This window comes from Eubalaena glacialis, chromosome 10 (assembly GCF_028564815.1).
Source record: "Eubalaena glacialis isolate mEubGla1 chromosome 10, mEubGla1.1.hap2.+ XY, whole genome shotgun sequence".
NCBI classification, from domain to species: Eukaryota; Metazoa; Chordata; class Mammalia; order Artiodactyla; family Balaenidae; genus Eubalaena; species Eubalaena glacialis.
Window position 1 is genome coordinate 37,786,124 of NC_083725.1, and position 26,866 is coordinate 37,812,989.

The following is a 26,866-nucleotide window of genomic DNA, read 5'->3' on the forward strand; positions in this document are numbered from 1 at the left end:
TTTCTAATTTATCCACCCAAAGTTTCCGTGATTTAAACAACTGCCTACAATATTTAAATGCCATGCTGAACACAGTAAGAACAAAAAGTGAACCCAGCATCTACTTCCACAATACTTGATCCTTCTTCTATATATTTGAATTGAGCTACCTGGCATCACCAACCACCCACTTACCCAAGTCAGAAATCTCAGGATCATCTTACTCCTCCCATCTAAACCTACGACTGTCATTTCCAAAAGATTTCTCAACTACAGTGAACACCAAATGATTATCATGGGAGTTCACCTCCATCCCTGGCCACAGCTGACTGTTTCAGAGGTAGGCACCTGAACCAATTAATTTCAATCATAGTCACTCTCCAGGAATTTGAAATCAAGGCTAAATGGTTTACTCTATAACAAAGGAGAACTCAAAAGGCATTGGCAGAGACCATTTCTGTCATGAGGCACAGAATTCACGAAAAATTTATCTATATAAAGAAAAGCAAAAATAGAACTTAGAGAGGAAAAAAAGGAAGATGGTAAGAAGATTCATAAAAGCATTCATGACTCTAGTTCGAGCTATTCCTAAAACCCAGGTGCATTCCTTTATGTCCTATGAGACTTTTGTGTTCTAATAATAAATCCCTCCCATTTTTTTGGGGGGGGGGTGGTTAAACCAATTTAAGTTTCATTTCTGCTACCTACAACCAAGAGTCGCAACTAATATATATACTCCTTCCTCCCCATCCTTAAAGCAGCAGCCCTAGATCAGATCTACTTATCTCTCACTTAGACAACTGGAAAAACCAAATTAGTCTCCAAAACCCCAGTCTCTCCTGCTCCCTTTCATTCTCCAACCCCCACCCTAAATACCTTTAGAGTATTATAAAAGGCATATCTGACCACAGTACTCCTCTTCTTTGACTCCCTGTCATAAAGACTACTGTTATGCCTTTTTTTTTCCTACCAATAGAACCCAATTTTATTTGGAGATGTAATGTGCCTCCCTTGCTGGAGAGTGAAACCTTAATCAAGTCTCCAATAAGGTGGAAATGAAAGTACTATGTAGGACTTTCTGGAAGTTACAAAAAAGAGAGCATCCACGTTCCTGTTATCTAGACTAAGAGATACTTTTTAAAGACAATGGAGCAAAAAAACTAGAAGACCTGGTCCCAGAACACCACACTAAATTGCCTACTTGATTTCTTCCATATGAAAGAAAACTTAGAGATTGGTTCAAGATGGCAGAGTAGAAGGACGTGCGCTCACTCCCTCTTGCGAGAGCACCAGAATCACAACAGCTCAACAATCATTGACAGGAGAACACTGGAACTCACCAAAAAAGATACCCCACATCCAAAGACAAAGAAGAAGGTGCAATGACATGGTAAGAGGGGCGCGATCACAATAAAATCAAACCCCATAACCGCTAGGTGGGTGACTCAAAACTGGAGAACAATTATACCACAGAAGTCCACTGACTGGAGTGAAGGTCCTGAGCCCCACGTCAGGCTTCCCAACCCGGAGGTACGGCAACAGGAGGAATTCCCAGAGAATCAGACTTTGAAGGCTAGCGGGATTTGATTGCAGGACTTCAACAGGACTGAGGGAAACAGAGACTCCACTCTTGGAGGGCACACACAAAGTACTGTGTGCATAATGAACCATGGGGAAGGAGCATCGGTCTAGACTGAACTAGACCTACCTGCTAGTGTTGGAGGGTCTCCTGCAGAGGCAGGGGGCAGCTGTGGCTCACTGCAGGAACAAGGACACTGGCAGTAGAAGTCCTGGGAAGTACTCCTTGGCGTGAGCCCTCCCGGATTCCACCATTAGCCCCACCAAAGAGCCTGTACTGCAGTGTTGGGTCACCTCAGGCCAAACAACCAACAGGGAGGGAACTCAGCCCCACTCATCAGCAGAAAAGAGGATTAAAGTTTTACTGAGCTCTGCCTACCAGAGCAACACCCAGATCTACCCACCACCAGTCCCTCCCATCAGGAAACGCACAAGCCTCTTAGACTCACCCACCAGAGGGCAGACCCCAGAAGAAGAACCACAATCCTGCAGCCTGTGGAATGAAAAGCACATTCACAGAAAGATGGACAAAATAAAAAGGCAGAGGACTATGTACCAAATGAAGGAACAAGATAAAACCCCAGAAAAACAACTAAATGAAGTGGAGATAGGCAACCTTCCAGAAAAAGAATTCACAATAATGATAGTGAAGATGATCCAGGACCTCAGAAGAAGAATGGAGGCAAAGATCTAGAAGATGCAAAAAATGTTTAACAAAGACCTAGAAGAATTAAAGAAAAAACACCTAGAAGAATTAAAAAACAAACAGACAGATATGAACAATACAATGACGGAAATGAAAAATACACTAGAAAGAATCAACAGCAGAATAACTGAGGCAGAAGAACAGAAAAGTGACCTGGAAGACAGAATGGTGGAATTCACTGCCGCAGAACAGAATAAAGAAAAAAGAATGAAAAGAAATGAAGAGAGCCTAAGAGACCTCTGGGACAACATTAAACAAACCAACGTTCGCATTATAGGGATCCCAGAAGGAGAGGAGAGAAAGGACCCGAGAAAATATTTGAAGAGATTATAGTCGAAAACTTCCCTAACACGGGAAAGAAAATAGCCACCCAAGTCCAGGAAGCGCAGAGAGTCCTAGGCAGGAGAAACCCAAGGAGAAACTCGCTGAGACACATAGTAATCAAACTGACAAAAATTAAAGACAAAGTAAACTTATTAAAAGCAAGAAGAGAAAAATGACAAACAACATACAAGGGGAACTCCCATAAGGTTAACAGCTGATTTCTCAACAGAAACTACAAGGCAGAGGGGAGTGGCACGATATATTTAAAGTGATGAAAGGGAACAACCTACAAGCAACATTACCCAGCAACGATCTCATTCATATTCGACAGAGAAATCAAAAGCTTTACAGACAAGCAAAAGCTAAGAGAATTCAGCACCACCAAACTAGCTCTACAACAAATGCTAAAGGAACTTCTCTAAGGGGGAAACACAACAGAAGAAAAGGACCTACAAAAACAAACCCAAAACAATTAAGAAAATGGTCATAGGAACATACATATCGATAATTACCTTAAACATGAATGAATTAAATGCTCCGGCCAAAAGACACAGGCTCACTGAATGGATACAAAAACAAGACCCATATACATGCTGTCTACAAGAGACCCACTTCAGAACTAGGGACACATACAGACTGAAAGTGAGAGGATGGAAAAAGATATTCCATGCAAATGAAAATCAAAAGAAAACTGGAGTAGCAATACTCAAATCAGATAAACTAGACTTTAAAATAAAGAATGTTACAAGAGACAAGGAAGGACACTACAAAATGATCAAGGGATCAATCCAAGAAGATATAACAATTATAAACATATATGCACCCACCATAGGAGTACCTCAATACATAAGGCAAATGCTAACAGCTATAAAAGAGGAAATCGACAGTAACATAATAATAGTGGGGGATTTTAACACCTCACTTACACCAATGGACAGATCACCCAGACAGAATATTAATAAGGAAATACAAACTTTAAATGACAAAATAGACCAGTTTGATTTAATTAATATTTATAGGACATTCCATCCAAAAAAAGATTACACTTTCTTCTCAAGTGCACACGGAACATTCTCCAGGATAGATGACATCTCGGGTCACAAATCAAGCCTCAGTAAATTTAAGAAAATTGAAATCATATCAAGCATCTTTTCCGACCACAATGCTATGAGATTAGAAATAAATTACAGGGAAAAAAACGTAAAAAACACAAACACATGCAGGCTAAACAATACATTACTGAATAACTAAGAGATCACTGAAGAAATCAAAGAGGAAATCAAAAAATACCTAGAGACAAATGACAATGAAAACACGACGATCCAAAACCTATGGGATGCAGCAAAAGCAGTTCTAAGAGGGAAGTTTATAGCTATACAAGCCTACCTCAAGAAACAAGAAAAACCTCAAATAAACAATCTAACCTTACACCTAAAGGAACTAGAGAAAGAAGAACAAACAAAACCCAAAGTTAGCAGAAGGAGAGAAATCATAAAGATCAGAGCCAAAATAAAAGAAATAGAAACAAAGAAAACAATAGCAAAGATCAATAAAACTAAAAGCTGGTTCTTTGAGAAGATAAACAAAATTGATAAGCCATTAGCCAGACTCATCAAGAAAAAGAGGGAGAGGACTCAAATCAATAAAATCAGAAATGAAAAAGGAGACGTTACAACAGACACCGCAGAAATACAAAGCATCCTAAGAGACTACTACAAGCAACTCTATGCCAATAAAACGGACAACCTGGAAGAAATGGACAAATTCTTAGAGAGGTATAACCTTCCAAGACTGAACCAGGAAGAAACAGAAAATATGAACAGACAATCACAAGTAATGAAATTGAAACTGTGATTAAAAATCTTCCAACAAACAGAAGTCCAAGACCAGATGGCTTCACAGGTGAATTGTATCAAACATTTAGAGAAGAGCTAACACCCATCCTTCTCAAACTCTTCCAAAAAATTGCAGAGGAACGAACACTCCTAAACTCACTCTACGAGACCACCATCACCCTGATACCAAAACTAAAGATACTACAAAAAACGAAAATTACAGACCAATATCACTGATGCAAATGCAAAAACGCTTAAAAAAATGCTAGCAAATAGAATCCAACAACACATTAAAAGGATCATACACCATGATCAAGTGGGATTTATCACAGGTATGCAAAGATTCTTCAATATATGCAAATCAATCAATGTGATACACCATACTAACAAATTGAAGAATAAAAACCCTATGATCATCTCAATAGATGCAGAAAAAGCTTTTGACAAAACTCAACACCCATTTATGATAAAAACGCTCCAAAAAGTGGGCACAGAGGAAAACTACCTCAACATAATAAAGGCCATATATGACAAACCCACAGCAAGCATCATTCTCAACAGTGAAAAACTGAAAGCATTTCCTCTAAGATCAGGACCAAGACAAGGATGTCCACTCTCGCCACACTTATTCAACATAGTTTTGGAAGTCCTAGCCATGGCAATCAGAGAAGAAAAAGAAATAAAAGGAATACAAAGTGGAAATGAAAAAGTAAAACTGTCATTGTTTCCAGATGACATGATACTATACATAGAAAATCCTAAAGATGCCACCAGAAAACTACTAGAACTCATCAATAAATTTGGTAAAGTTGCAGGATACAAAAGTAATGCACAGAAATCTCTTGCATTCCTATACACTAATAACGAAAGATCAGAAAGAGAATTGAGGAAGCAATCCCATTCACCACTGCAACAAAAAGAATAAAATACCTAGGAATAAACCTACTTAAGGAGGTAAAAGACCTGTACTCAGAAAACTATAAGACACTGATGAAAGAAATCAAAGATGACACAGACAGAGAGATATACCATGTTCTTGGACTGGAAAAATCAATACTGTGAAAATGACTATACTACCCAAAGCAATCCACAGATTCCATGCAATCCCTATCAAATTACCAATGGCATTTTTTACAGAACTAGAACAAAAAAAATCTTAAAATTTGTATGGAGACACAAAAGACCCCAAATAGCAAATGCAATCTCGAGGTAAAAAAATGGAGCTGGAGGAATCAGACTCCCTGACTTCAAACTACACTACAAAGCTACAGTAATCAAGACAATATGGTACTGGCACAAAAACAGAAATTTAGATCAATGGAACAAGATAGAAAGCCCAGAGATAAACCCATGCACCTATGGTCAACTAACCTATGACAAAGGAGGCAAGGATTATACAATGGAGAAAAGACAGTCTCTTCAATAAGTGGTGCTGGGAAAACTGGACAGCTACATGTAAAAGAATGAAATTAGAACGCTCCCTAACACCATACACAAAAATAAACTCCAAATGGATTAAAGACCTAAATGTAAGACTGGATACTATAAAACTCTTAGAGGAAAACATAAGAACACTCTTTGACATAAATCACAGCAAGATCTTTTCTAACCCACCTCCTAGAATAATGAAAATAAAAACAAATATAAACAAATGGGACCCAATTAAACTTAAAATCTTTTGCACAGCTAAGGAAACCATAAACCAGAGGAAAAGGCAACAATCAGAATGGGAGAAAATATTTGCAAATGAATCAACTGACAAAGGATTAATCTCCAAAATATGAAAACAACTCATGCAGATCAATACTAAAAAAACAAGCCAATCAAACAATGTGCAGAAGACCTAAATAGACATTTTTCCAAAGACATACAGATGGCCAAGAGGCACATGAAAATCTGCTCAACATCACTAATTATTAGAGAAATGCAAATTAAAACTACAATGAGGTATCATCTCACACCAGTTAGAATAGGCATCATCAGAAAATCTACAAACAACAAATGCTGGAGAGGGTGTGGAGAAAAGGGAATGCTCTTGCACTGTTGGTGGGAAGGTAAAATGATACAGCCTCTATGGAGGACAGTATGGAGGTTCCTTAAAAAACTAAAAATAGAATTACCATATGACCCAGCAATCCCACTACTGGGCATATACCTGGAGAAAACCATAATTCAAAAAGACACATGCACCCCAATGTTCACTGCAGCACTATTTACAATAGCCAGGTCATGGAAGCAACCTAAATGCCCATTGACAGACGAACAGAGAGAGAAGATGTGGTACATATCTACAATGGAATGGAATATTACTCAGCCATAAAAAGGAATGAAATTGGGTCATCTGTAGAGACGTGGATGGACCTAGAGACTGTCATACAAAGTGAAGTAAGTCAGAAAGAGAAAAACAAATATTCTATATTTATGCATATATTTAGAACCTAGAGAAATGGTACAGATGAACAGGTTTCCAAGGCAGAAATAAAGACACAGATGTAGAGAACAAATGTATGGACACCAAATGGGGGGCATGGGGGATAAATTGGAAGATCGGGATTGACATATATACACTAATATGTATAAAATAGGTAACTAATAAGAACCTGCTGTATAAAAAAATAAAAATAAAATTCAGAAAAAGAAAAAAGAAAAGTTAACTATTTTAATATTCTATATATTTCATATTAACCAATGGCTATTCTGGGGTTCTCTAATAACACAAATGAACCTAATTTGATGATATACTCCCTACTGAATAATTCAAACTTCTTGGTTTACAAACTCCTATCAACTCTTACAATTTCATCTCCATTCACTCTCCTCTTGTTTTATAATCTAATATTGTTAAGTTGCTTATAGTTGTATTTACCTACGTATATACATAAACACACACACACACACAGACACTTTTATATCATGTTATCTCCTACTTCCACGCCTTGCTCTCACAATTCCTTGTGCACACACACCTCTATATGCCAGGGTGATTCTTACTCATCCTTTAAGTCTCAACTCAAGCATCATTTCCTCAAAACCTGCATATGAAATCCTCCTTCCCTTAATACCTTGAAATGCCTTGGCATCATGAGATTACATACTGGAAGTATGTGTCTGTTTAACTATAAAATGAGTTCCCCAAAAGTCTGAACTCTATATATGTGTATTCCCCATGTATATAAAAATGTCTGGCAAAGAGTTAGCATTCAATAAATGTGCATTAAAATTAACTCAATCCACCCTTGCAAAAGCCCAAGTCAGAAACTTTAAGCAGCAGCCTGCATTAAATACTAGGTAATGAATGAAAGAAGCATATGTGATACAGCTGGTACTCATTATTCACTTACACAACGTCAACTGGACCATTCTGTACAACTCTCCTGCCTCCATTCCCTTTCTATTAATTTTGTTGCTAATTTTCACTATTATTCACTCACCTCACCACTTCAGCATGACTTATGTTCCCCTCTCCCCATGCTATGACCTAAGTTCTCCTGCTGTTTCAATCCTCCATCCTACCTTGAAGAACTCATAAACCATCAACGTGCCTCTTGACCTAAGACAGCTCCCAGGACTCTTCTTCTCATGTGTAGCCATCATAATTAACCACACTCCTAATCCCATCTAACAGTCAAAACCTAAATATAGAACCAAGACAGAAAAGTGCCACCAATAAAAACATATATAAATGTACATATTTTATACATATATATGAAGTATTACATATGTATATAAAATACATGTACTTATATTTGCATAATACACATAAAATGTATACATTTTATATTTAAAATATAAAGTACCTACATAAATACATATATTTCTCAAAGATACTTGAAGACTTCTGCACTGGCCATGAAAAAATAAATGCTACATCAGACTAGAAAAATATACAGAAATGGAAATAAAATAAAAAATATAAGAAACAACTGTTTTTAGACATTGAATCTCAGTTGTGCAGGACTATGATCCCTGAGAAAAGGCAAACAAACGAGGTGAGTGCTACAATTACACTCTACTGCTTTTTGCCTAGTGGCACTTTCTAGACCATGGCACAAGGCAGGGTAACTCAAGCCCAATATGACAATCTCACTGAGATAGGAAAACAGAATTTTTACTTTGTGATGGCTGAGATACAGCATCCATGAAAAGGGAGCTACACAGAGAAAGAACTCCAGAAAACTATACAAGAGACCCCTGTAGTCTTTAACTGAATACCAAACTGAACATTCTTAGGATGCAAGTCCACAAGGATAGACAAAGAATAATTACCATGGAAGGAACAATTATTAGAGTGCTATGAGCGGAGAAATCCCCAGAGCTCACAAAGGGCTAGAAGACATTCTAGTTGCCACCAACCAGAATAGAGAAATCTCCTTGAATACCGAGGGCAATCAGCAGAGAAACCACAAAGGGCATGCCTTAGCATGTCTTAGTAGTAATGGCTACTCTAGATGCACACAAACATAACTTAAACACCAGCCTTTGAAAAGTATTAAGCTAATACACAAGTAACCTACTCCCCACCAAAAGAAAACTCAAGATCCTTTAAAGGAAGACAACAAATCCAGTAGTCACAATATAACTTTCACAAGGTTCAGCATCTAATTAGAAATTACTAGACATTCAAAGCAGGAAAATGTGACCCAAAGACAAGAAAAGAAATCAGTTAATCAAAACAGAACAAGAAATAAAGAGATAATGACATAGCAAACTAGGATTTTGACACCGCTATTATAAGTATGCCCAAGGAAAGGAAAGCATGAACAAATAGGAGTCAAAATGAAGATATAAAAAAGACCCAAATGAAATGTCTAATGATGAAAAATAACTGAAATGAAAACTTTAATGACTGAGGATAACAGCCAACTAGATGCTACAAAAGAAAAGGCTAGTGAACTTGAACCTAAAATGCAGCAGTAAAATCTATCCAAACTAAAGAACAGAAAAGGCTAAAACAAAAGTAAATAAAGGCTCAGTGACTTGTGGGACAGAATTAAGGATACTAGCAGAATAAGAGGGGACACAAAAAACATTTCACGAAATAATAGCCAGAAAGTTTCAAATTTGATGGAAACTATGAACTCATAAATCAGAAAAGCACAATGACCCAAGGCAGGATAAAGACAAAGAAAACAATATCAAACATATCATAATTGATTTGCTAAAAGAAAGTGGTAAAGAAAAAATTTTAAAAGCATTCAGAGCAGAAGGAAATATCATATATAGAGAGAAAGGGATAAACATGACTGCAAATTTCTCTCATTAGGAACAACGTAGGGCAAAAGACAATGGAATGACATCTTAAAGTACAGGGAAAGAACTATAAACTTAAAATTATCTGTCTAGGAAAAAAACTTCAAAAATGAAGACTAAACAAAACAAATTTTCAGACAAACAATAACTTAGAGAAATGTCACAAAATAAGCCCCAGTAAAATTAAGAAAACTGCAACCATATCAAGCATCTTTGTCAATGCTGTGAGACTAGAAACCAAGTACAAGAAAAAAACAGCAAAAATACACAAACATATGGAGGCTAAAGAATTTGCTACTAAAAACCCAATGGATCACTGAAGAAATCAAAGAGGAAATAATACCTAGAGACAAATAACACTGAAAACATGATGATCCAAAACATACGGGATGAGAAAAAGCAGTTAAGAGGGAACTTTACAGTGATACAAACTTATGTCAGGAAGCAAGAAAAAACTCAAATAAAGAACCTAACTTACCCCTGAAGAAACAAGCAAAAGAAGAAACAAAACTCAAAGTCAGTAGAAGGAAAGAAACCATCAAAATCAGAGCAGAAATAAATGAAACAGAGACTAAAAGAACAACAGAAAAGATCAATGAAACTAAAAGCTTGTTCTCTGAAAAGATAAACAAAACCAATAAACCTTTAGCCAGATTCATCAGAGAAAAAGAGAAATGGTCCAATGAGAAATGAAAAAGTATAAGTTACAACACCACAGAAATACAAAAGATCAAAAGAGACTACTAAGAACATACTATATGCCAATAAAATGAAAAACCTAGAAGAAATAGACAAATTCTTGGAAAGATACAATCTCACAAGACTGAACCAAGAAGAAAGAGAAAAGTATGAATACATCAATTATCAGTAATGAAACTGAATCAGTAATTAAAAAAAAAAAACTCCAAACAGACAAAAGTCCAGGACCAGATGGCTTCACAAGTGAATTCTACCAAACATTTAGAGAAGAGTTAACAGCTATCCTTCTCAAACTATTCCAAAAAAATTGCAGAGGAAGGAACATTTCCAAACTCATTCTCTGAGGCCAGAACCACCCTGATACCAAAACCAGACAAACATACCAAGAAAAAAAAATTACCGGCCAATATCACTGCTGAAGATAGATGCAAAAATCCTCAACAGGATATAAGCAAATTGAATCCAACAATACATTAAAAGGATCAATCACCTTTGTCAAGTAGGATTTACCCGAGGGATGCAAGGATTCTTCAATACTCACAAATCAATCAGTGTGACACACCACATTAACAAATTGAAGAATTAAAACCATATAACCATCTCAATAGATGCAGAAAAACCTTACATTAAAGTTCAACATCCATTTTGATAAAAACTCTCCAGAAAGTGGGCATAATAAAGGCCATACATGACAAATCCACAGCTAACGTCATGCTCAATTTCCTCTAAGATCAGGAACAAAACAAGGATGTCCACTCTTGCCACTTTTATTCAACATAGTTTTAGAAGTCCTAGCCACAATTGGACAAGAAAAAGAAATAAAAGGAGTCCAAATTGGAACAGAAGAAGTAAAACTGTCATTATCTAGAAATGACATGACACTATACATAGAAAATCCTAAAAGCACTACCAGAAAACTACTAGAGCTTATCTATGAATTCAGTAAAGTTGCAGGATACAATATTAATATACAGAAATTTGTTGCATCTCTATACACTAACAGTGAACTATCAGAAAGAGAATGTAAGAAACAATCCCATTTACCACCGCATCAAAAAGAATAAAATATCTAGGAATAAGCCTACCTAACAAGGTAAAAGACCTGTACTCGGAAAAATATAAAACACTGATGAAAGAAACTGAAGAAGACACAAACAGAAAGATATACCTGTGTTCTTGGATTGAAAGAATTAACATTGTTTTAATGACCATACTACCCAAGGCAATCTACAGATTCACTGCAATCCCTATCAAATTACCAATGGCGTTTTTCACAGAACTAGAACAAATAATTTTAAAACTTGTATGGAAATACAAAAGGCACTGAATAGCTAAAGTTATCTTGAGAAAGAAGAACACAGCTGGAGGAATCACGCTCCCATACTTCAGATTATACTACAAAGCTACAGTAATCAAAACAGTATGGTACTGGCACCAAAAAAAAAAGACACATAGATCAATGGAACAAGATAGAGAGCCCAGAAATAAACCCACACACCTATGGTCAATTAATCTAAGACAAAGGAGGCAAAAATATACAATGGAGAAAAGACAGTCCCTTCAATAAGTGGTGCTGGGAAAACTGGACAGCTACATGTAAAAGAATGAAATTAGAACATCCTCTAACACCATATACAAAAATAAACTCAAAATGGATTAAAGACCTAAATGTAAGACCTATACTATAAAACTCCTAAAAGAAAACATAGGCAGAACACTCTCTGACATATATCACAGCAAAATATTTTTGGATCCGTCTCTTAAAGCAAAGGAAACAGAAGCAAAAGTAAATAAATGGGACTTAAAATCTTTGGCACAGCAAAGGAAACAACTGACAAAACGAAAAGACAACCTACTGAATGGGAGAAAATATTTGCAAATAATATGACTGATGGGTTAATACCTCAAATATATAAACAGCTCATACAACTCATAATCAAGAAAACAAATAACCCATTTAAAAAATGGGCAGAAGAACTGAACATTTTTCCAAAGAGGAAATGAAGATGGCTGATGGGCGAAAAGACACTCAACGTCGTTAATGATCAGGGAAATGCAAATCAAAACCACAATGAGATATCACCTCACACCCGTCAGAATGGCTATCATCAAAAAGAATGCAAATGACAAATGACAAGGATGTGAAGAAAGGGAACCATGCTACACTGTTGGTGAGAATGTAAACTGGTGCAGCCACTGTGGAAAACAGTTTGGAGGTTTCTCAAAAAACTAAAAATACAACCACCATATGATCTAGCAATTCCACTCCCAAGTATATACTCCCAAAAAACAAAAACACTAATTCAAAAAGATACATGAACCCTAATGTTCAGGGCAGCATTATTTACAATCGCCAACGTATGGAAGCAACCTAAATGTCCACCAACAGATAAATGGATAAAGATATGGCATATATATACAATAGAACAGAATACTACTCAGCCATAAAAAAAAATGAAGTTTTGCCATTTGCAGCAACATGGACAGACCTGGAGGGCATTATGCTAAGTGAAGTAGTGAGTGAGACAAAGAAAAACAAATACTACAAAGTATCACTTATATGTGGTATCTATAAATAAAACAAACTAGTGAATAAAACAAAAAGGAAGCAGACTCACAGATATAGAGGGTAAACTAGTGGTTACCAGTGGGGAGAGAGAAGGGGAAAGGGGCAATATAGGCACAGGGGATTAAAGTTAAGGGTTATTATGGGATTATATTAAATCATGTCTGTGAAACTTTTGAAAAGTATAAGGCACTACAGAATTTAAAAAATCTTTCATTCAACTAAAAAAAAATAGAATGAATCAATGAATGAATAAACAAATAAGAACACTAAAATAAAACCAATTAATCCAAAAGAAGCTAGGAAAAAGAAGAGAAAAAATAATAAAAAATAAATGGGACAAATAGAAAACGGAAAGCAAGATGGCAGACAAACTCAAACATACCTGTAATTACATTAAACATAAATAATCTAAACCAGCACTATCTAATAGGATCTTTCTATACCTACACCACCCAATATGGTAGCCACTAACCTAGCCATATGTGTCTACAAACACTTTAAAAATTTGGCTAGTGAGACTGAAGAAATGAACTTTCAACCTGATATAACTTCAGTAAATTTTAACCAAAAATGTTAAAGTCAATATGGCTGTCATATTATATAGTGGAGAAAATCCTCTAATTTAAAAGGAAGAAACTGATAAGCTAGATAAAAAAGCAAGCCCCAAACACAGACTGTCCACAAGAAATACACTTTCAATATAAAATAAACAGATACTTTAAAACTAAAAGAATAAAAAAAAATACACCATGAAAACAAAAAGTCAGAAAACTGAAAAGGCTTTATTACTATGAGACAAAAGTAGACCTGAAAGAAGAATATTACCACAGATAAAGAGGAACATTTCATGATATAATCATCAATTCATCAAGGAGATACAACAATCCTAAATGTGTATGTATCTAACAAGACTTCAAAATACATGAGGCAAAAACTGACAAAACTGAAAGAAGAAAAAGACAAATCCACAACACAGAGATTTTACTGCTGCTCTCTCAGTAACTGACAGAAGAGGAAAATAGAAAATCAGTAAGAATACAGATGACTTAACACTATGAATAAACTTTCCCATGTTGACATTCATAGAACACTACAACTAACAACAACTGAATATACATTCATTTCAATTACATAAGGAATTTTCACCAAGATAGAGCATAGGCTAGGCCATAAAATTAGTCTCTATGATTTTTTTTTAAAACTAAATTATACAGAGTATGTTTTATGACAACAACAGAATTAAATTTGAAGTCAAAAACAAAACTGGTTAAATCCACAAATACCTGGAAAATTTTAAACTCATATATAGTCTGTAAGTTTAAAAAAAGTAACAAAATCAATTAGAAAATATTTTAAAAAGATGACAATGAAAACATAACACATCAAAATTAGTTAGATGGAGATACAACAGTACTAGGAGAAAAAATTGTAGATTAAATACTCATTAGAAAATAAGAAAGATTTAGAATCAAAGACCTACACACCCGCTTCAGGAAGCTAGAAAAAGAAGAGCAAATTAAATACAAAATAGGTAATAGGAAAGAAACAGTAAAAAGACAGTGGAAATCAATAAAATAGAAAATACACAACTAGAAAATTAATGAAACTAAAAGGCAATTCTTTGAAAAGAATAATAAAATTGATAAACCTAAAACTATTCTAACCAAGGAAACAAAGAGAAAATAGAAATAGCCAAAATCAGGAATGAAAGAAGGGACATAACTACAGACTCGACAGACATTAAAAGGACAATAAAGGAATATTATAATATTATGACAATAAATTCAACAATTTAGATGAAATAAACAAATTCCTTGCAAACTTTAATTCCAAAACTAACTCAAGAATAAACAGAAAACATTTAAAACAGATATTAAAGAAATTAAATTTGTGCTTTAAGCATCCCACAAAGAAAACTCCAGGCCCAAACAGTTTGACTAGTGAGTTTTAACAATCCTTTAAGGAAGAAATCACACCAATCCTGCACAAACTCTTCTACAAATGGAAGAACAGGGAATATTTCCTAATTCATATGTGAGGCCAGCATTACCCTTACAGCAAAACCCAATACCCCTCATAAACACAGATGCAAAAATTCTCAACTAATTGTGAGCAAATCACATCAGAAAAAATATATATAAAATAAAATGCGCTTGTAAGTATATATAAATAAAATATTTTATAATTAAATAAAAAAAAGTAACCAAATAGAGTGTATCCCAGAAATTCAGGTTGCTGTAACATTCAAAAATCAACCAATGTAATTCTCCATATTAACGGAATAAAAGAGAAAAATCATATAATTATATAAATAGATGCAGAAAAAGTATCTGACAAAATCCAATGCTTATTCAAGACACCAACTCTCAGAAAAAAATAAAAATAGAGGAGAATTTACTCAGTCTAAAAGGGCATACATGAAAAGCCCACAGCTAACATCATGCTTAAAGGTGAAAGATAAATGCCTTCCACTTAAGATAAAGAACAGGTAAGGATGTCCACTCTCACCACTTCTATTCAACACTATATTGAAGTCCTAGCTAGTGAAATAAAATAACAAAAAATTAACAAATGGGATAAAACGCCTAGAGATCGGAAAGAAAAAAGTGTCTTTATTCACACATAACATAATCATGTACTGAGAAATCAACCAAAAAAAGCTAATGCTAGTACTTGTGAATTTAGCAAGGTGACAAGATACAGGTAAATATACAAAAATCCACTGTAAATGTATATGCTAGCTGCAAACACACAAAAAATGAAATTTATTTTTTTAATTCCATTTCCAACAGCACCCCAAGAAAATAAAATATAAAAAAATAACAAAAGATGATAGTAAGACCTCTACACTGAAAATTCCAGAACACTGTGAGAGAAATTAAAGAAGACTTAAAGAGATGGAGAGATATACCACATGCATGATGGGTTGGAAGACTCTCTATTTTAAGATATTAATTCCCCCAAAATTGATCTATTGATGCAAAACAATTCCAATCAAAATATCAGTAGATATTTTTGTTGAAAGTGATAGGCTGATTCTAAACTTTATTTTAAAAATGCAAAGAACTTAGAGTAGCAAACAATTTTCAAAAAGGACAAAATCATAGAACTTACACTACCTTACTCCAAGACTTACCCTAAAATTGCAGTAATTACGACAGTTTATTTACTGGTCAAGGAGAGACATGCAAGCCAAGGGAACAGAACAGAGTCTAGAAATTAACCCACAAATATATATGCTCAATTGTATTTAAAACAAAGGAGCCTAAGTAACTCAACAGAGAAAGGTTAGCCTTCTCAACAAATGATGCTGGAACAAGTGGAAATCCACATGGAAAAACTGAACTTTGACACTTACTACATACCATAAGCAAAAATTAACTCAAAATGAATCGCTGATAAACAAAAAAGCCAAAGCTACAAAACTTCTTGAAAAAAACACAGGAGAAAATCTTCACAACCTTGAGATGTGCAAAAATTAGGACACCAAAAACAGTAACTAAGAAAAATTAATGATAAAAGAAAATAATTAATAAATTGGACTTCATAAAAGAAAACAGAATGGCCAATAAAGACTTCAAGTAATGCTCTACATCACTGGTGTTCAGGGAAATATCACATGAAATATTACTACACAAAGTAGGATGGCCAAAAAAGTACAAAGGCTGAAAATTCCAAGTGCTTGCAAAGATGTAGAATAACTGGAATTCTCATATACTGCTGGTAGGAGTGTAAAATGGTCCAAACACTTTGGAAAACGATGGCATTTTTCCAAGAGGAAAACATGTCCACCAAATGACTTGTACACAAACATTCACAGTAGCTTTATTCATACTAGCGCAAACTAAAAAACCACCCAAATGACTTTGAACAGATAAGACAGATAAGCAAATTATGGTATATTCATACACTGGAATATAGCAATAAAGAGAAAGGAAATACTGCTACATGCAATTACATGAGTTGCAAAAACATTACGTAAAGCCAAAGAAGCCCGACACGAAAAGGATCATATTACAGTTGACCCTTGAACAATGTGGGGGTTAGGGGTGCTGATCCTCTGTGCAGTGGAAAATCCACGTGTAACTTTACAGTTGGCCATCCATATCTATGGTTCCACATCCGCAGATTCAACCAACCAACCGTAGATTGTGTAGAACTAGTACATATTTCTCGAAAAAGATCCACGTACAAATGGACCTGTGCAGTCCAAACCCGTGTTGTTCAAGGGTCAACCATATATGAATATTTATATGAAATTCTAGAACAGCGAAAATTAATCTATAGTGTGCTAAAGCAGATCTATGGCTGCCCAATCCCAGAGTGGAGGCAGAGGGAGGGTGAGGAGGAATTGATTGCAAAGAGCCACGAAGAACTTTATGGGGAATGGAAATGCTATCTTAACTGACAGAGTTAAAAAGGGATATTCATTAAATAGTACAATTAATATAGGATTATTTTATTATATGTAAATTATACCTCAGTAAAGCTCATTTTAAAAGTTAAAAGAAAAAAAAATAGAGACCTTGACAGTCAAGATATGCTTTCCAGCCTCACATGGATCCTCAATGGTTCCCAGCAATTCATTTCCTTCTTTTATTACCTAAGCAAAGTTGTTTCAAATCTATACTATTTCCTCAATCTCTCCATCCTATTTCTACTCCCAAGTTGTCATCTCAGATGATGATTTTACCTTCTACTTCACAAAGGAAACAGAGAACATCAAGCAGAAACACCATCAATAATCTGCTCTCCTTCTTATTTATCTGCTGCCTCCTCCTTATTTATCTGTATTTGTATACATCTTTACTACTTCCCTTCTAGCTCAGAAGAGAAGGTGATCCTACTTCCCAACTAAGCTTACCCCCTCCCCTGGAAGCTTGCTCACCCAAACTTAGCATTCTCCTCAGTAATATTTATCCCTCTCTTCCTAAAAACATTTTCTCAAAAAGACCTCCCAACCAACCTGATTCCCCTAGCTATCATTCTGTCTTTCCTACCCTTCACTGTCAGTATAAGTTTCTCTGCTCTTCTTCAGTCAACCTCAATGTGATGTGGGCACTGAGCATTCATTCAAACTACTCTCTCTAAGGTATATGTTATACAACTTAATAGGTATGTATAAATGTACATGCTATATGTTGCACCAAAAAGACTTACGTATGTTGCAGAGAAGAACAGCAATAGCAACAAGAACAACAAAGAACAGGACAGTGTGTCTCTAATAAAGGGAAGCAAGTGCCCTTAATCAAATAACATAAATGTTTAGTTGTCCTGGCAGATATATCCCCATAGGATGAGGATTCTTAAGCTGTGATCCTTATGTAAACTCCTGGGAGTTTTACAAACTCCCCTGAAATAAACAATTTTGTATATAAATTTCTTTTTGAAGAAAAGATCACTTTTATCAGATTCTCAATGGGGTCAGCAACTCAATCCCACAATTGTGGAAAAAGTGCCTCTATCTTCTTTTCACATTAAGATTTTCTAACTCCCTTTACACTGAGTTATATTCCAAAAAAAATTTTTTTCTATATAATATTCCTACCATTACAAAATATGCTGGAGAGTCAATAAAACTATCCAGGTGTATTTCTCACTATGAATTAAGATACTGCATTCTCAAATAAGATAGGCTTTCATGAGCCAATTATCATCTCAGGGTATACTGCCAAAAATTTAATTTCTGAAACTACAAGAAGGCCAGATTGTCAAACATGATGATTCAACTGAGAGTATAACCCTCTGAAGATCGTACCTATGAGTCCAATTATCCCTAAACATCTCTAGCTCATCACTCACTAAGCACAACATACCTTTTTCTTCCTGAAAATAAGCATGAGGGTTTGGCCTGCTTTCCTATCCTCTGTGAGTCCTCTCATCCCAGACCTGGCTAGAGACACAGCAGACCCAGCATTCTATTCCTTTTTGTCCCAAAGATAAATATATAAATACAACCTATTTTAAAGACTTAAATGTTAATTTCTATGAAAAGCAAACAGAGGTAACAGACTCTGAAATATCTTGGCACTCTTTTCCCTTATTTTACAGTACTACTTTTTCCTGCTTCTCCTTCTAATTTTCCAACTACTTCTACTTAATATCCTTTACTTTCTGTCTGGCTCCTCAGTATTGGTATTCTTCTTTCTATTCAATTACCCTAGGCAATTCATCCATTCTAATGGCTTCAATGAGCAATGATTCTCAAAATGTATCTCCATCCTCTTACCTTTACCTATAACCTAAGATCCATATTTCTACCATTTCTTAGACATCTCCAAGTAGATGTCTTCCAGGCATTTTCATATCCTAACTAATAATATTATCTAAGTTCTCATATATATTTTAGGTTCCCATATGTTGTTCCTCTAAATAAAATTTTCTCAAGTAGCTGCTTTGGTTAGTTTTAGTACATACTTACTGATGAACTGTCAGTTGACTCATTGTTTTTTTCACACTTTTGTTTCTTGCTCTTTTTTTTCTTCTCTTTTTTTACTTTTCTTGAATGCTTGTCTTTTTTCTTCTTTTTCTTCACACAGTGTTCCTATAAATAATCATGTTGAAGAGGTAAGAATTTAGTTTAGCTTACTTTAAAAGGAAGTATTTTGAGGGAAAGAAAGCTCTATATTCCAAAAACCTTTAAATCTTTCATGAAAGGAGACAAGGAATATGACTAAATAAATAATTTCTTCTAAGAAACTTTGCCATACTTCTATAATATATGTACTACTAATAAATCATATAGCTAAAATTTCTTAGAAAAATATGAGGGAATTTTTATTTGTAGATACACTGACAGACAAATATAATCAAATAAACACATACATGCACAGACATACGTGTGTGTGTATCTCCTTCAATGGGCCCAAAAGAATTTATAGAAGATTACTAGCCACATAACATATAACAAGATAGCATAAACTGTGGGAAGAAAAAACAAGGATTGAGACAACCCCCCTAAAAAAAAAAAAGAAACAAAAGCATCACATTAAGCTTAAAACACATAACTTTTTAGATCCATAAACTTGCCACAAGTGGGCTAGAAATTTGAAGCTAAGCTTTCTACCAGCCAACTCAACGAACAAAATCTTTCCAATGTCATAATGTCCAAAATATTAAAATATACTACTTTGGCCAGAGAGAGAAAATATTCAGTAATGCCAACTATGTGATATTCATTCTGTAACTTGCAAAAATAGTCTATAAAGTTACTCCTCCAATATTAACTTGAATAAGTACAAAAAGAAAAAAAAAAGACAGATAAGCTTACATCAAGTAAGCCTGTTAGTACTCACCTGTGAGATCTGTTCAACTCGCTTATTCACATCAGGTAGCATCCATGTTTCCTTATCCCGAAGTCGTTTAAGTTCTTTACGCCTTTCTTCCTTTTCAAAATTGGCTTTAGCCTAAAACAGTGAAAAAAGAAAAATTAACAATTGATCCACTTGCCTTTCACAAAAAAGCAAAACAAAAACTTCTCCCACTTTCATATAAGGCTTACCAGAAATTTGCTTCCACCAAAGTGTAAGAAAGATTTAAACAAACAAACAAACTCTCCTTCCACATTACCAATTGCATTACCAATTACCAGTCTCTAGTGAAATGAGCCACCAATCAAAGACAGAATCCAGGGACCTACTGTAGACCCTTCCCTCTCCCTAAGCTCCCTACCTCAAATATGACTTGAATCTCTTTTCCCTTCACTATCCCACTGATACTGCCTGATACTTTTGTTACTGTTTGGGGACTGACCTCCACACCTTCAGTCTGCAGTGCCCATACCCCTCTACACACACCCCCAAAACGCTTCAGGAAGAATCACCTTTCTAAAAACAAATGATTATATTGCTAATTTTTATTCATCTTTCAACAACAGTCAGATAAAGTAAGATCTTTCTAGGAAGTTGTTCCTGCCTTTTCATTCTCCCCCCAAATTTCAAAGCTGGGGTTGGTCCTTCTCAAACCTCTGTACATAGCTCTACTATACAATTTATCACAAACCCTACTCTCTCCAAAAACTGCCTGAAATATCAGAGACAAGGATGAAGGATATTTATTATACACATATATTACATATGCTGAAATCAGGGAACAACACCAACCTTTCACCTAAGACTTATTGCCCTCTCTTCCCCTGTAAATCTGGCTGTAGTCGTTACACCTTCTCCTTCCTGTCTCCTATATCGGCTCCTTCTCATCTGCATTTAAACTCGTTTTAAACTGTTCCAGCTTAAAACAAAAACCATCACTTGTTTCATCTTACATTGCTCTCCAACATACAACTTTTCCCCTTCATTGCCACCCTTCTTACATCTTGTCAGATAATTCAATAGTACAGTTTACTTCCTGCATTCTTTATGTTACCTCTACCCCATCTCAATCTTAAATGAGAAATAGAATGCTTCTCAACCTTTTTCGAAGGGCTGAATTCTCTGGGTCTCTTGTCTCAATTCTTGTTTGCATCAGTAAGGGTTTACAATAAGCCAATAACTGATATAAATAGTTTAAAAGGAGAATGAAACGGTCTACTCTGACAAGGCTTACATGTGTTCCTGAAAACGGAAAATTTCATCTCAGATATAGCAAGAGCGAGAAGTGAGGCTATAAAAAACGCATAGAGTCGTTGTAAGTGGCGGAGTTCTTCCAAAGTGCGCAGCTCAGGTGATCAGGTGATAGAAATGTCAAGAATGGATGATTTAAAAGATAAGGAAATTCAGAGGAAATAAACAAGTCTTACTGAAAAGAATATGAGCAACTGGAGCCTGCCAGAGCATCTAGGAGGCAGAAGATACCCAAGAATTTGCGGGCATTCCAAAGGGAGACATCTACCCCCACACAACCAGGTAAGGTGAGATACTAAGGCTGCGGGGAGGCAGGAGAACCAGAGGCCTGGCTCCCTGAAAGCCTCCACTCTCTCAATTCTAAATGGTTCCCGAAACCCCCAAACTAGGTACCTGTCGCAACACCTCGGTCCTGGCAATCCGGGTCTGTTCTTTACGCTCGTCGACGCTCCTCGCACTTTCAAATCCACCACCGGCAGCCGCCATAGTGGTTATCGTAAAGTTGGGAAGCCGTCACAAAAATCTCAGTTTACGACTGTCGTAATTTACTAAACAAACCGGGACTTCCCACTAGGAGGAGGAGGGGCGCTGTCCACCAACAGAGCATGCGCAGATCTGACTGTCGCTTGCTATTCGGGGGAATTGTGTAACCCGTGGTTTTACAGGAAGCAGGAAGATTTAGCCGGGGAGTTGCCCTCCTTCGTATATTGAGATTGCGCTGAGCAGGACTGGTGTCAGTGTACATTTGTTACGCGTTTTGCAAGGCGCTGACGGCATTTTCAGCTATCTCCTCTTAAAATCTCCGCAGTAAGTTAGACACTCAGGGAGGTTAAATCTGCACCTCTCAAAGATTTCCACCAAAGCGCCCTTCCCGCCAAAGAGGTTTCCCTGTGCTGGAGGAATGGAACGAAGGAAGGCTGGCCAGAAAGGCAATGCAAGGTAGCAGGAGGGCAAAATTGCTTTGAAGAGTCAGTATTTTGCTTCGGTGGACATTTTTTAAGTACAGTATAGGAAAAAGTCATGTGAATTTTGCATTGCACTTCATAATTTATACGTGCTTATTTAAAGTGTAACATTTTTTCTGACTGACATATTATTTGTTCATACTTACTCAAGCATTTTTCATTACAGTGTGCAATTACCTATTTATTTGTGTGATTTGTTCTTGTTTTATGTTTGTGTCTGTGCTGCAATAAAAATAGAAGTGAGGGGTTTTCTTCCCTCTCCTGAGAACAAGGAAAATAAAGGGAACAGTGAACAGACTAGAGAAGAAACATAACCTGGCCTGAAAGAGTTAATCACCCCTTATTTTATTTTAACTGTTACTAATCTGTAGTGTGTAACTAGATTTGTACTTCACAAAGCTAACCTATCACTCCCTAACTTTGTGTAAATTACATCCTCCTCCTGGTGTTTACCTTTTCTGTGCTCCCTTGTAACAAATCACCCCCTGTAGCTTTTGCGCTTCAGAAAGAAGGTCGCCGGCCTATAAACCAGAGACAAAAGGACCCAATTACCAGGCTGCCTAATGCCAGCTATGACTGTTTTGAAAAAATGCAAGGAGAAAAAGAATGCAAGGGGGGCACAGTTCTTGAGGAGCTAACCTGCCATGTCTTCCCTTCTGCCTGGCAGAGGAATAAAGCCATCTCTCTTATCCTCCAAAATCTGTCTCTGTATTCTGTTCAGCATCTGTGCACAGAGAGCCAAGGTTGTTTGGCAACATCTCCCAAACATAAAACTTTAAGTTCCATGAAGAATAAGGTATTCTAAAGTATTAATCAAGTGCTTTGAGACTATAAAACACCGAGCTTATATATAATCACAAAGATAAAGAAGAAAGTTGGAGAATAATAACAAACTAGATACTTTAAAAACATTAAAAATAGTTAACATAAACCAGATTGAAGTATGTCGACTAAAAATTATTCACAGCCTAAAAGTTGAGAGTTATGTTTTATTCGGCGGGAATTTTTAGGACTTCAAGCCTGGGAGGCAGCATCTCAAGTAACCCTGAGAGAACTGCTCCAAGGAGGCGAAGGGGGGAGCCCGGATATATAGGAGTTTTGCAACAAGGGGCAGGTAGTCTGAAAGTCAAAAGATTATTAATTAAAGAAAACCACATATGTCAAGTTAATGAATTTAATGCTTTTCTATATATGGGAAGATTCAAGAGTCTGGGCTCACTGAAATCGTTCCTTTGATGTGCACCTCAGCTATCTGGGGCCCATATCTTGTGTTTTCATATCCTGTTTCCTCAGGGCTCTCTGTGGGGAGTGGCTATAGTTTGGTGGCTATAGTTTGATGGCTGCTAGATGGCAGGTATTCTTTTCCTTCCTGAGTTCCCTCAAGATTCAGCAGCTCACCATAGGCTGTGGCTGTAATCACTGATGACTGTGACATCCTTTGTTTACTGATATGGCAGGCAATATTCCATTTATCAGGTAAATATGCTTCGTTTTCAGGTTTCATAAAACTGAATTTGTGTTTCCAAGAAGCTTTCCCAGGAGTTTCTATTTCACCTATCTGTGAAAATCTTAACTTCAAACATGTAGTGTTTACTTGTTTGATATTCAAAATAGATGTATTCATTGTATTTTTGTTACAGAAAAATGAATTTTAATTTATGAATTGACCTTGAAATATTTAACCCACTGTGACTTTGAGACAGGCTGGGACCTGGGACACTTTGCTGCAGTGTTTGCACCTGGACAAACGTCTCCTCCAGCAACAAAATACAAAGAAACTACATGGGACTAAAAATAACTGTGTGCATGCACAGTTGGGGCAAATTATGGACAACAAGATACAAAAAGACTAAAAACCCAACTGCCACTTCTGAAGAGCCAGGAACAAAAACAGGAGGCAAAAGTAGGGTACCAGTAGCAAAAGCAGGGTAATGAGCATGACCCCTGCACACAACACCACCAAAGGGGTGGGCAAACCACCTAAGCCACCCCTTGGGCCCGACCCCTGGACCCACCCCTACCCTCACCCCATAGATGGAAACAGCTCGCCCCCGACTCAGCAAGCAAACCTGGGAACCTGTTACTTCTTTTTGCCCCCTCCTGCTGCAGGAGCCCCAATAAAGCCTTGCCTGAATTTGTCTGGCCTTTTATCAATTTCTATTAATTAAAGAAAGCCAAGAACCCTGGTCAGTAACAGACTTTGTGGCACCCAGTGTGGGGCAGTTGTCCCCTTCCTGGGAGAGAATCTGGGCACCTCTGAGACCACTGAATGCAGCTTTCCCATGGGTGTCAAGCGGCCACCTGAACCTCTTGTTTGGGTGTCACCAACTTTGGTAAGTCTGCCTTCCTGGCCCCTGAAGACTTCAGTACCCTGATTCAGGCAATGCTTTCCCTCTCCCTTTTATCCCTTTCCCTCTCCTGATATCTCTCTACTTCTTCTTTCTCTGTCCTCTCCTACTTCTCTGTCCTATCCATCCAAGAGAGTGGACGTCAGGCAGCTACAGCATCATTCCTCTTGGAAATGAGACAGGCTGGGACCTGGGACCTGGGACACTTTGCTGCAGTGCTTGCACCTGGACAAACACCTCCTCGAGCAACAAAATAAACAAAGGGGTGGGCAAACCACCCAAGCCACCTCTCCAGCCCAACCCCTGGACCCACCCCTACCCTCATCCCACATAAGGAACCAGCTTGCCTCCCTCCTCAGTGAGCAAGCAAGAGAAACTGTTACTTGTTTTTGCCCCCTCTTGCTGCAGCAGCAGCCCCCAAAAATCCTTGTCTGAATTTCTTGTCTAACCTCATCAATATCTATTGATTAAGGAAGGCCAAGAACCCTCGTTGGTAACAACTTGACTGATTTTTGTCATAATTAACCCAAATATCACTCCACTCTTTCAGATTCTCTTGGGATTCAGAAAAGCATCTGTTTACCCCGTGCATCAGTTGTGGGGTCAAACAATTGGTGATAATAGCAGAAAAATGCAAAATTATATAACAGAAACTTTTAAATGCTATTTAAGGCACAGAAGAGACTAGAACAAATGAAGAGGCATACCATGTACTTGAAGAAGGCTCAACATCATAAATCAATTGTCCATAAATTACTTTGGGAATATAATAACTAATAAAATTACCAACAAAAAATGCTGGCATCAGGGAGGGGAACTAGACAGGTTGATATAGAAAAATAAGGTAAAGCAAGTTGTTTTTACTAGTTTGCATTTGGCCACATCAATAGAAATCCATGGTTTAATCAAACAAAGGGTAATGTAATAAGGAGCCTAAAGGTAGCTGGTCCAGGAACCATGTTGTTTCTCCTTTTCTGATTTGTAACACTTAGTCTGTAACTTATGTCTTTATAGTCACAAGGAGTGTGTTCCATTCTTTCACATCTGTACATTGCATCTGTTAAAACATAGGAATAAGGGGGAAGAATAAAGGGTAAGAAGTGTATGACACCTAAGCCTACCCCATTTTTATTAGAAAAATTATGACTTTCCTAAAGCCTAGTCCATTTTCTTCTGTTTAAATCTTATGAACCAGAAGTAGGTTACATGACCACAACTAACCATGGAAGAGTCATGAAGATTCCAGAACAGTTTTGTTATAGAATGACACTCAGCTTAGATTTGTCTGAGGTTTCTTTGTGGTTAGACTTAGGTTAGGCATCTTGGACAGAACTATCACAGAAGTATGACTGTGTTCTCATTGTATCCTATCAGGTAACACACAATTTCCATTTGTTCTATTACTAGTGATGTTAACCCTGATCATTTAAATAAAGTGGCTTCTGCCAAACTTCTCTACTATAAAGTTACTCCTTTTCCCTTTGTAATTAGTAAGTATATTTCAGACAGTTCTTTGAAACTACATGATCAGGTCACCCCAAATGGCTGTTCTCTTGCTCTCTGTACGTCCCCTGTTCAACCAGTCCCTGCCTCACCTACACCCTGCTCACCCTACTTCCCTCTTAATCTTAGATCCTAATCATTAAATGCCTACATACTTACCCGCACCCTAGCTAGTGATTATTCTAATCTTTAGATCAGAACTATTTCCACTATGATAGTTTATCAAAGGGGTGGTGAGGGGTGTGCTCCTCTGCTGGTTTTCCGGGTAATCAATGAGCCAAGCTGAGGTCAATTCCCCCTATAACTGATAACTCCTTCTTCCCCAGGTAACAAAGTTTGCTGCCATATACTGTCTGCCATCTGCCGTCCATGGTGGGATGTCCCTCCAAGACGCTTTTGCTTTTGTAAGATCCTCTATCCATTAAACCATTGATGTCTTTGTCACTGACTTCGGGCTCTTTCTTTGGTCTTGAGGCTGGGCAATTACAGGACTTGCAGGCCTGCAGGGGGCAGCCCAATAGAAACTATGCTAATTTATTATCAAACTTC

At 36.7% G+C, this 26,866-nt stretch overlaps 1 protein-coding gene across 2 annotated transcripts in view; it reads right to left on the minus strand.

The window, feature by feature from the left end:
- CWF19L2 (CWF19 like cell cycle control factor 2) overlaps positions 1-21,999 on the minus strand; it is a 198,368-nt gene extending 176,369 nt beyond the window's left edge. For both annotated transcript variants that reach the window (XM_061202601.1, XM_061202600.1), the window contains exons 1-3: positions 21,895-21,999; positions 20,236-20,346; positions 19,362-19,484 (exon numbers count right to left, since the gene is read on the minus strand). In XM_061202601.1, the coding sequence (XP_061058584.1) occupies positions 19,362-19,484; positions 20,236-20,346; positions 21,895-21,987 (327 nt within the window). In that variant the 5' untranslated portion in view covers positions 21,988-21,999. The remainder of the gene's footprint in view (positions 1-19,361; positions 19,485-20,235; positions 20,347-21,894) is intronic.
- Positions 22,000-26,866: the final 4,867 nt, after the last annotated feature.